This window comes from Euphorbia lathyris, chromosome 2, assembly GCF_963576675.1.
Source record: "Euphorbia lathyris chromosome 2, ddEupLath1.1, whole genome shotgun sequence".
NCBI lineage: Eukaryota > Viridiplantae > Streptophyta > Magnoliopsida > Malpighiales > Euphorbiaceae > Euphorbia > Euphorbia lathyris.
In genome coordinates, this window is record NC_088911.1 from 4,052,496 (window position 1) to 4,063,443 (window position 10,948).

The following is a 10,948-nucleotide window of genomic DNA, read 5'->3' on the forward strand; positions in this document are numbered from 1 at the left end:
GAAGCTTCCATTATTACCTTGAACCAATCTTCTACTTCCTAACAAGTACATTATATGGGTGTCGGAGGCAAATTCTGGGATTTACTAAAACCCTACGCCCGATATGAAGGTCACGATTTCTTGAGAAATAAACGGGTCGCCGTTGATCTTTCTTATTGGATTGTCCAGCACGAGACCGCTATCAAATCCTACGTCCGTAGTCCTCATCTCCGCCTCACATTTTACCGTACCATCAACCTTTTCTCTAAGGTCTGTGTTCTTTTTGCGTTTTGTAATTATTCCCCTTTGATTTGAACGATTTTGGTTAATTTTGAGAATTATCGGTTGCAGTTTGGTGCATTTCCTGTTTTTGTTTATGATGGTACTCCTTCGCCATTGAAGTCTAGGGCTAGAATTGCGCGATTTTATCGTTCTTCCGGCATTGATGTTTCCAATTTTCCGGTTGCGGAAGAAGGTGTCTCTGTTGAGAGGAATGGGGCTTTTGTGAGAATGGTTGAGGAATGCGTGGTTAGTTGCTTCTTTTGATCCCTAACTGTCGTTTAAAGCTGTTTTTGCCGAATTGGAAGGTTAATTAGTTGTTAGCTTAAGTGGTTTTGTAGGAATTGCTGCAACTCTTTGGGATGCCTGTGTTGAAAGCAGATGGTGAAGCTGAAGCTTTGTGCGCCCAGCTAAATTCACAGGGTTATGTAGATGCTTGTATCACTGCTGATAGTGATGCTTTCGTTTTTGGGGCGAATTGTGTGATTAAATCCCTCAAACCTAACTCAGTGGTAAGTATTACTTTAGACTTTTGATTTTTTGTGTAAATAACTTGATGCTAGCTTCAAATTCTGAAGCATAGTTGTGAAAGGCGAGCCGAGGCGATAAGGATAAAATACCGCCTCGAGGCGACAAACAAGTTAGAAGAACACAAAAAATAAAACTATAACTCAAATTGACTAGTTTAACTTCTGAATCATTTGAATTCCTTGCTTGACCTCTTGCACATACTTCCAACAAGGATTTGTCGCTTTCCATGTGTTAGAATTACTAATACTCATGTCCAAAAGCCTGCAAAATTTGGAAAATTACACTTGTAAGCCACTGTTTCATACATTTTCACAAACTTTCATACAGTTTCAAAACACTTTCACACATTTTCACTTCACACACATTGATAAACTTGCATAATAGTATCATTAGCATAAAATTTCACACTTTCACTTCACACACTTTTATAAACTTCATACAAAACTTTCATAACTTAGCAATAATAACAGAAATCACAAAATTTGGGCAGCATAACAGTAGGATGAAGAAAGAAAAATAGAAGAAAGTACAAGAGTATGAAAAGAAAAATAAAAGAAAGGAGAACAGAGAGTACCTGTAATCGGCGGTGGGTGGTTGCCAGCCTTCTGTCTATCGGTGCTGTTGGGTGGAGAGTAGGGACAACGGGTAGTGTACCCGTGGGTACCCGGCACTACCCGACCCTAATGGGACTACCCGTACCTAGGGATGGCAACGGGTAGGGTACCCACGGGTAATGTCATTCCCAAACCCTTACCTTTTTATTTTTTAATTACCCGTACCCGTCCCATTACCCTAACGGGTATACTTTTTGCATCCCATGCCCTTCTCATTTAATTCGCGGGTACCCGCGGGTACCCTTACCCGTTAAGAATCAATAAATAAATAAAAAATTACAAATTTAACAAACTATAAATTTAATAAATCATCAATCTAAAAAATCAAGGTTATCAAACCCGGACCGGCCCGGCCGGTTCAACCGGGTTGAACCGGACCCGGTAGGTATTCCGGTCCGGAAGTGACTATTTTATTACATCTTAGAAAACCGCTAAAAAACCGGTGACCCGGCCGGTTGAACCAGCGACCCGGAAACCCGGTTACGGTTTTTACGGTCCAAACGGTTCAATATTTGAACTGTAATTTTAAAAAAAAAAAAAAAAAATTTAACTTTCAATTAAAATTACTAATCCAATTAAGAAAAAATTAACTTGAATTTCATTTTAAAAAAATAACTTTCAAATAAGTATTGATGTAGTACTGGAATATTTTTTTTTTGAAGAAGGAATATTTGTTAATGGTTTGGTATTCATACTTTCATTTGATTCCGTTGATAATTGATTTTTGTTTGTTCACATCGAACAAACCAATAAATTAAATCATGCTTGATGAATATGTAATAAAAAAAATATTAATAATATATGTAATAAAATCAAGTTATATTATTTAATTTCATAATTTGGTTATATAACTTATATATATCAGAATATAAATTAATCAAGTTATGTTAAGCTTTTATTACATTCAGAATATGCAAGTTATAATTGGTCATGATAATTAAGTTATATATTAGAATATAAAATTCAAATTAACATTTTTATTATGTTGGAAGGTGTAAATAAAATGAAAATTATAATTTTTTAGGATTATTTGAACCTCGGTTCAACCCCGGTTTAACCCTGGTTAAACCTTAAACCCTTCACCTCTTCCGGTTCTTTGACCGGTCCGGTTTTGATAACCATGTAAAAAATTGAATAAATTGAACCTTAATTAATAAGAATAAAGTAGCTTAGTGGTATCACTCAATTGTTGAAAAATAAATGGTTGGGGTTTAAATTTCATGTTTTACATCTAAAAAACAATGGTATTTATTAATATAATTTCTTTTTATGACGGGTAACGGGTACCGGGTACCCTAGGGGGTATTCCCATACCCGTCCCATTACCCTAACGGGTAATGATTTTGATCCCATACCCGTCCCATACCCTTTTATACAGGGTACGGGTAGGGATGGCAATGGGTAGTGTACCCGTGGGTACCCGACCCTAATGGGACTACCCGTACCCTGTATAAAAGGGTATGGGACGGGTATGGGATCAAAATCATTACCCGTTAGGGTAATGGGACGGGTATGGGAATACCCCCTAGGGTACCCGTTACCCGTCATAAAAAAAAATTATATTAATAAATACCATTGTTTTTTAGATGTAAAACATGAAATTTAAACCCCAACCATTTATTTTTCAACAATTGAGTGATACCACTAAGCTACTTTATTCTTATTAATTAAGGTTCAATTTATTCAATTTTTTACATGGTTATCAAAACCGGACCGGTCAAAGAACCGGAAGAGGTGAAGGGTTTAAGGTTTAACCGGGGTTGAACCGAGGTTCAAATAATCCTAAAAAATTATAATTTTCATTTTATTTACACCTTCCAACATAATAAAAATGTTAATTTGAATTTTATATTCTAATATATAACTTAATTATCATGACCAATTATAACTTGCATATTCTGAATGTAACAAACGCTTAACATAACTTGATTAATTTATATTCTGATATATATAAGTTATATAACCAAATTATGAAATTAAATAATATAACTTGATTTTATTACATATATTATTAATATTTTTTTTTATTACATATTCATCAAGCATGATTTAATTTATTGGTTTGTTCGATGTGAACAAACAAAAATCAATTATCAACGGAATCAAATGAAAGTATGAATACCAAACCATTAACAAATATTCCTTCTTCAAAAAAAAATATTCCGGTACTACATCAATACTAATTTGAAAGTTATTTTTTTAAAATGAAATTCAAGTTAATTTTTTCTTAATTGGATTAGTAATTTTAATTGAAAGTTAAATTTTTATTTTTTTTAAAAAAAAATTACAGTTCAAATATTGAACCGTTTGGACCGTAAAAACCGTGACCGGGTTTCCGGGTCGTTGGTTCAACCGGCCGGGTCACCGGTTTTTTAGCGGTTTTCTAAGATGTAATAAAATAGTCACTTCCGGACCGGAATACCTACCGGGTCCGGTTGAACCGGCCGGGCCAGTCCGGGTTTGATAACCTTGATTTTTTAGATTGATGATTTATTAAATTTATAGTTTGTTAAATTTGTAATTTTTTATTTATTTATTGATTCTTAACGGGTAAGGGTACCCGCGAATTAAATGGGATGCAAAAAGTATACCCGTTAGGGTAATGGGACGGGTACGGGTAATTAAAAAATAAAAGGGTAAGGGTTTGGGAATGACATTACCCGTGGGTACCCTACCCGTTGCCATCCCTAGTGGAGAGGAATTTTCTGTCTCGATCGGTCGGTGCTGTTGTGGCTATTTTGCTTTTTTCTTCTTCTTTCAATCGAAAGTTTCTGATTTTTAACCTAAAAATCCCTTTTATACTTGTTTCTAATATTTTTTTAGGAAAAACTGCAACTTATGGCCCGAAGTGCAGAAGGCAACCGCCTCTCGCCTGCAGCGGCCTGCGGTCGCCTTCTGCAAAACGCCCGCCTTCTAGTGCAGAAGGCGGGGGAAGGAATGCCTGGGTCGCCTCAGGCAACCCAGGCGATCGCCTTTCACAACTATGTTCTGAAGTCTGACCTCTTATGGAGTTTGTCTACTGGTTATGAAATTATTCTGAGAAGCATATATATTAGAGTAATTGGTGTTGATCATATGTTTGAAGGATGAGATGATGACATAAAATGACTATGTTAGAGTAATTGGTGTTGATCATATGTTTGAAGGATGAGATGATGACATAAACTGACTATGTTAGAGGTTCTAGAAGACTACAATCAGTCAACTGTTCTGTTTCTTTTCTTGGCTACGCGAATTTCATTTCGAATAATTAATTGAGGCATTGAAAATTCACCTTGTGCAGGAACCATTTGAATGCTACCTAATGTCTGATATTGAAGCTGGTCTTGGGTTGAAGAGGAACCACTTGGTAGCCATTTCTCTTTTGGTTGGAAATGACCATGATCTAAATGGAGTAGAGGGGATTGGAGTTCATACAGCTCTTCGTTTCGTTCAAACTTTCAGTGAGGACGAAATCTTAAATAGGTTTGATCCTGCATTACGCCAAATTTTCATTTATTAGTTGAAATCGAAAGTATAAATAAGGCCTAAATCATACGTAGCCCCCTGAACTTGTCAATTTTGGTCATTTTGTCCCATGAACTTACGGGACGACCTATTTGCCCCCTCAAATATTTAAAAGTGGTTTTAGCAACCCCATATTTTCATTATAACGGACACAATCATGACGTACTCGTTGCAAGCACCAAAGTCATAATAAAAAGGGTCGCGCACTACTAAAACAAGCTGCAAATCAGGTTAGTATAGACAGTACACAAGTTCTCTTGTAAAAATTGCATATAGCTTTAACTCTTTCTAAACTCACTCAAGCTCTTGAGTTCATAGGTGTGTAGGTGGGTATAGCATCCAAGCTTGTCGAGTGCCGTAGATCATGCCCTTTTTAAGGCTCTTTTCCCATGTTCGGGATGCCTGATGTCGAAGGTAAAGTGGCACCATTCGATTAAGGATGTTGTGTGAGTTCCCAAATCGCGTATTCCTTCTTTGCTTCGACCTAGCAGAGCGGATTCCCTCACTTGCACTAGTTCCAACTTCTCTCGTCTTAGTTCACCCTGACAAAAAGAAGAATCCAAAGACGATACATTTAGTAACTCTAGGGGTACCACCGGGCAGATAGCTCAGTGAAGTCTATCAATGAGACAGACTAGCGCTCGATCTCTCTCCCTCTAGTCAGTTCCAAGACTCAATATCGACCCTCTTTCTAAGACAAAAATTGATAATTCTCCAATCAAATGAGGGACATGATCTTGCTCGTGAGGGTAATGAAATTATCCTTGAGGCCGGAAAATGAACCCATCACTTTGCATTATCTGGATCCAAAAAAAGAATCGTCTACATATTTGCAGGATGGTTCCAACACTTCCATGAACACTTGTACTAATGTTGGACTTCATCTTGTTTCAGTTATAATGGACAAAAGAGGTTGCTAATGCCACTTTTAAATAGTTGAGGGGGCAAATAGGTAGTCCCGTAAGTTCAGGGGGCAAAATGACCAAAATTGACAAGTTCTGGGGGCTGCATATGGTTTAGGCCTATAAATAAGGATCATTATCATATAAACTTAAGGTATGCTCTTTTCAGTTTACGTGAAATTGGCAAAGGAAATATTCACATAGTTCAAGGTGTCTCAAAGGTAGCAGAAAATTTTGTGCCTGATCCAGATGAGAGCTCACCAAAGCCGAAAACTTCTCATTGCTCCTTTTGTGGTCATCCAGGAAATAAAACAACACACTATAAGTTCTGTTGTGAACATTGTGGCAACGGTATCGGTGAGGGCTGTACAAAAAAGCCGGAGGGGTTTAAATGTGATTGCTACAGCTGTAGTCAGGTGAATATTTATGTTTCCCTTTTTATTACTCTCTCAGTCCCACGAATATATGCAAAATAATTATTCCCCATGTCCCATGAAATATGCATAACTTCTTTTTTTTAATCAAATAATTATTTTTATTAACTCGAACAATCTTTATAAAGAATGGAACCTAGCCAACTAGGTAAAACTGAAGATGAAAACTCAGTAGCATAGGAATGAGAATGACGAGCAACAGCATGCGCCGCCTCATTCGCTAACCGAGGAGTAAAAACAACACTAACATCCTGTGTATTCATAAGAAGGCTGTGGCATTCCTGTATAATTTGACCAAAAACCGTTCTATCTTCCTCCTGCGAATAAAAACCGTACACAACAGATTGCGCATCGGTTTCAAAAATAATGCAGCTATCCTGATACTGAAGTGCCCAAATTATAGAACAGCGAAGTGCCATAGCCTCTGCCGTCTTAATTTCTACCAGCCCATCCACGAAATGCAACCAAACTACCATCTTCCCTCCTCAGTACTGCTCCCTGCCCTGTTCGTCTCTGCTCTCTGAACGACGCCACATCCAGATTACACTTCAGAAAACCCCGAGGAGGACACTGCCACCGCGGAACCGGTCCCCTGCATCTGGCAACAGCAGCTCCCGCCTTACAGTTAATACGCTGCCAGTCAGAAACAAACCGCCAGGCCGCAGCAGCAGCTAGACAACCCAAAACAACTTGATTCTGCCACAACACATTGTTCCTTTGCTGCCATACCGCCCAAAGCGCTACTGCCACTTTCTCCATTTTTTCCGAGCTCTCCGTGCTGCACATTCGCAAAAACACATCATGGACTTCCTCATTGCCAATGAATTCTAACCGTACTCCGAGTGCCTGCCAGCAATCTTTTGCAAAAGAACAATCAAAAAACAAATGCCAGTCTATGCATACCTTCTTTTTTAACTACACAAATAATCACCACTTTCCTAATGAACACTTATTTATTTTGGCTTAAAATTACTAAATATAGAAGAAATTAAATGCTTTATTCATAAAACACTTCATTAATTGAGGGTATATAAGTAAAATATCAATAACATTTAATGTTTTCTTGTTCAGTGTGTAAACACATTTTTGCATATATTGTGGGACGAATGGAGTAGTATGCAGCTTTTTTGAAGCTTGAGTTTTTTTAGTTACATTATGGACAATTCAACCTTTTGTCCTACGCAATTTTACCATTTTTAAGAGGTTTTGATTTTTCTGTTGCAGAAACGCGAGGAAAAGGAGCAGCAAAAGCGTGAAAATTGGCAGATAAAAGTTTGTAACAAGATTTCCGTGGTGCCAAATTTTCCGAATGAGGATATCATCGGAATATATTCATGCAACATCCACAGATTAACCGGTAATTGTAATTAAGCTAAACTGTTATTCATGGTATGCTTCTTGTTAAGCCATTTACCGGAGGCATAGCTTTGAAGTTTTTCAAACGATAGGACGTGAACAGATTACAGAATCTTAATGAGATTTATTGACGTTGATGCTATAATCTATGATTTCAGTTCCTTGCCTTTGTTGTATTCTCTTGTTTTAGTATTTGGAGCAGGGATGAAACCATGTATGTTCTTTTTGTTTGGGGTGTTGTTGGGCTAGTGATCAGGGGCGGAGCCAGCCCAGGGCTCGGGGGGGCCGGAGCCCCCCGGCCACCGGCTCCGCCCTTGAGTATTTGTCGTTTTGTCCCCCGTAGCCCCCCCTCCCTAAAATTAATATACATTGATTCTATGTAGTATCATTTCAATGTTTAAAGGTGGATGAGATGGTTAAGGATGCATGCTCTTATTTAAGAGATCTTAGAATGCGTTGGAGGCTAAAAAAATTTTGCAGGCTGGACTCTGAAAATTTACCCTTAACCCCCACGGCTAAAATTAGCCCCGCAAGTCTGAATTCCTGCCTCTGCCACTGCTAGTGATGGTCTCTAAATCGAGTAATATATGATGAGTTGGAATCGGTTTTCTCTAAATCGACTCTTACCCTTGTTGTGCTGTTACATCATCTCTTTATTTTATAATTATTCCTTGGTCCTATTGCTGAGTATTGAGTTATTTCCATTTTACAGAAGATCATAGTCCACGTTTATCGTGGGAAAGCCCAAATACGGATATGCTGGTTGATTTCTTGGTTTTTCATCATCTTTGGGAGCCATCACACATTAGGCAGATGATGATTCCAATGCTGTCGACTATATATTTGAGAGAAATGGCAGCTAAGCCAGAGAAAACAATGTTATATGAGCAATATGAGTTTGATTCTATTCGACGTATCAAAATAAAAAATGGGCACAAATATTACGTGATCAAGTGGAAGAAAGCTGCTCACACTGTCAGCAGCAGTGATATTTGTAAAAGGACTGTGGAAGAAGAATCAAATAGGCAAGATGAAGAAGAAGAGATTATGGAAATTGACGAGTCCATTGATGAATTAGAAGAATCTAATATTCTTGAGAGCTATATTGAAGATGGATGTTGGTTTTTGTTGACAGATGAAAATATGGATCTTGTTCGTGGTGCCTTTCCAGATGCTGTTGACAGATTTTTACAGGAGAAGGTATTTTTTTTCCATGTCCTTCTCAATCTGTCTGAAATTGTTTTTGTTTGTGGGATGTTCTGTGATGAAGTATTGGGGTAAATTACACTAATGATAGTTTACACTTTGGTACCTAGATTACATTTTGTCCCAAAAATATATATGAAGTAAAATGACCGGACAATTTAGTTAATGACCGGTTAACGCGAGTTTCATGAGTTAATTACATTAATGGTACCTAAACTTTACCATAATTCAAACTTTGGTACCTGGATTTTATTTTATCCTAAAAATGTAAGTTTTCATTTGATCGGTTAGTGACCAGCTAACGTGAGTTACGTGTGTATCTATATATATATATAGAGAGAGAGAGAGGGAGAGCTAAATAAAGTATTGTAATTTTATGTTAATTGAGTGTATGATGTGTCTCAATTTTTAATCTAAAACGGTCAAACTCGCGTTGACCGATCATTGCTCGGTCAAATGTACTAAAATTTTGAGTCATCTTTACTAATGAACTCGTTTTGGGTCATGAACAATTTTACCCCTAACGTCTAAAATGGTGCACATTTACCCCTAACATTTGTAGCCAAGAGTAATTTTACCTCTAACGTTGATAATTTGGGTCAATTTTTTTAGACACTATTATAAAATGCAGATATTTTTGTTCCTTATTTTGCATCAATTGCATATCAATTCGTTCTAAAAAAAAGGATTTCATGTTTTTTTTAACTTAATAATAGAATTGGAGATTAATATTTATAAATTCTGTGAATTTTTTGAATTTTTTTGTCTAATTCGTACAAAAGACGGTATATTTTTTTTATTTTTTATTTCACGTCCCAACATATGTTTGTGATTTTTTTACTGATAAAATGACGCACATGTGAAGATTCATGACCGAGCAGACAGTTTGATGAATTATTTCTCAAATTGACCCAAATTATCAACGTTAGGGGTAAAATTGTTCTGGACCCAAAATGTTAGGGGTATTTTTGCACCTTAACCCTTGAAATTGTTTTTGTTTGTGGGATGTTCTGTGATGAAGTATTGCCCTGGTATTAGTTGATACAGTTCATGCTGCCCAACTTTTTCTGAGCAACAACACATAGCAATGTCCGAATGTAAAAGTCCCATGTTTATATAATCTTGAGAATTATATTTATGCCCTTGTAAGACGTTTGTGTTCCTTTCGTGTCGAACTACGTTTGGATTTTATGAAATTGAATCGAATCTTACAATTCACGAGTCACAAAATCAGGATTTTGGATGTTAGATTTTCGTCAAGATGTGTTGTGTGATTATTTGTGTTTGTGACTTGTTATGTCAGGAACTGAAGGACTCGAAACGAAGAAAGCCCTTAAGCTCCGAATCTGTGAAGTCAAAAGGTATCCAACGGAGTTTAACTGAATTTTACCGTTCCACCAAAGTACAACTTGAAGCAACTGGAAGTGAAGATTTAGCCCAGAAATCTAATAATCTAGAAGACTTGACCTCGAAAGGGAAGAGGAAGATCTCAAGTTCAAACCTTCCTAAGTCTGTCAGACGCCGACTTCTGTTCAATTAGGACGAGATATTACATTTTCTTCTTCTTCTTCTTCTTCTTCGGATAGGTGTGTCGTAGGTTATTTTGCTGTATAAGTTGTTGTCTGACAATAGTTTAAGCTATGGAGCAGCTATTGTAAATAAATGATACTGAATTTAGAGATTTGGGGGTTAGTAGTAGCTATGTTGCACGGAAACTCTTCTTCACTAGCGTTTCCGTGTTTCTATTAACGTTTCCGCTTAATTTTTCTTAGAAATAACGTTTCCTAGTGTCCGTTTCCGTGCAACATAGAGTAGTAGTTATGTAATTAGTGAAGGGATGTGCTCATGCTGTGTACAAGCTTAATCGGTGAATTTCTAAATTATAGTATTCGGAAGTTTGTTCCATCTTTTCTCTTTCTTTGGATATCGAACGGAACCTGGATGTAATAGCTACTTATTAACATATTCCTTGTTTCTTTCGGATATCTGTTTCTATGCTAGCAAGGATTTGTCTTTTCAGGTTTCAGGTTGATGGAAATGCATTTTATGCTGGAGACGCACGTGAAGAAAACCATAATTATTTAGAAGAAGCAAAGGTATTGATGCATTTTCTATGTATGATAAGTATGGCATCTTTCTT

At 37.0% G+C, this 10,948-nt stretch overlaps 1 protein-coding gene across 1 annotated transcript; it reads left to right on the forward strand.

Annotated features, from left to right (window-relative positions):
• On the forward strand, nt 1-10,787 carry LOC136220842 (flap endonuclease GEN-like 1). Its single transcript, XM_066008657.1, has 8 exons — nt 1-249; nt 331-507; nt 600-770; nt 4,687-4,868; nt 5,982-6,228; nt 7,471-7,603; nt 8,315-8,802; nt 10,112-10,787. The coding sequence occupies exons 1-8, from the start codon at nt 55-57 to the stop codon at nt 10,346-10,348; spliced, it is 1,830 nt and encodes a 609-aa protein (XP_065864729.1). The 5' UTR covers nt 1-54; the 3' UTR covers nt 10,349-10,787.
• Nucleotides 10,788-10,948: the final 161 nt, after the last annotated feature.

Excerpts from the sequence above, each read along its gene's own strand:
- LOC136220842 (XM_066008657.1), top strand. The coding sequence starts at position 55 with ATGGGTGTCGGAGGCAAATTCTGGGATTTACTAAAACCCTACGCCCGA. Across the intron at positions 508-599 it reads GAATGGTTGAGGAATGCGTG|GAATTGCTGCAACTCTTTGG; the intron begins GTTAGTTGCTTC and ends GTGGTTTTGTAG. Across the intron at positions 7,604-8,314 it reads CAACATCCACAGATTAACCG|AAGATCATAGTCCACGTTTA; the intron begins GTAATTGTAATT and ends TCCATTTTACAG.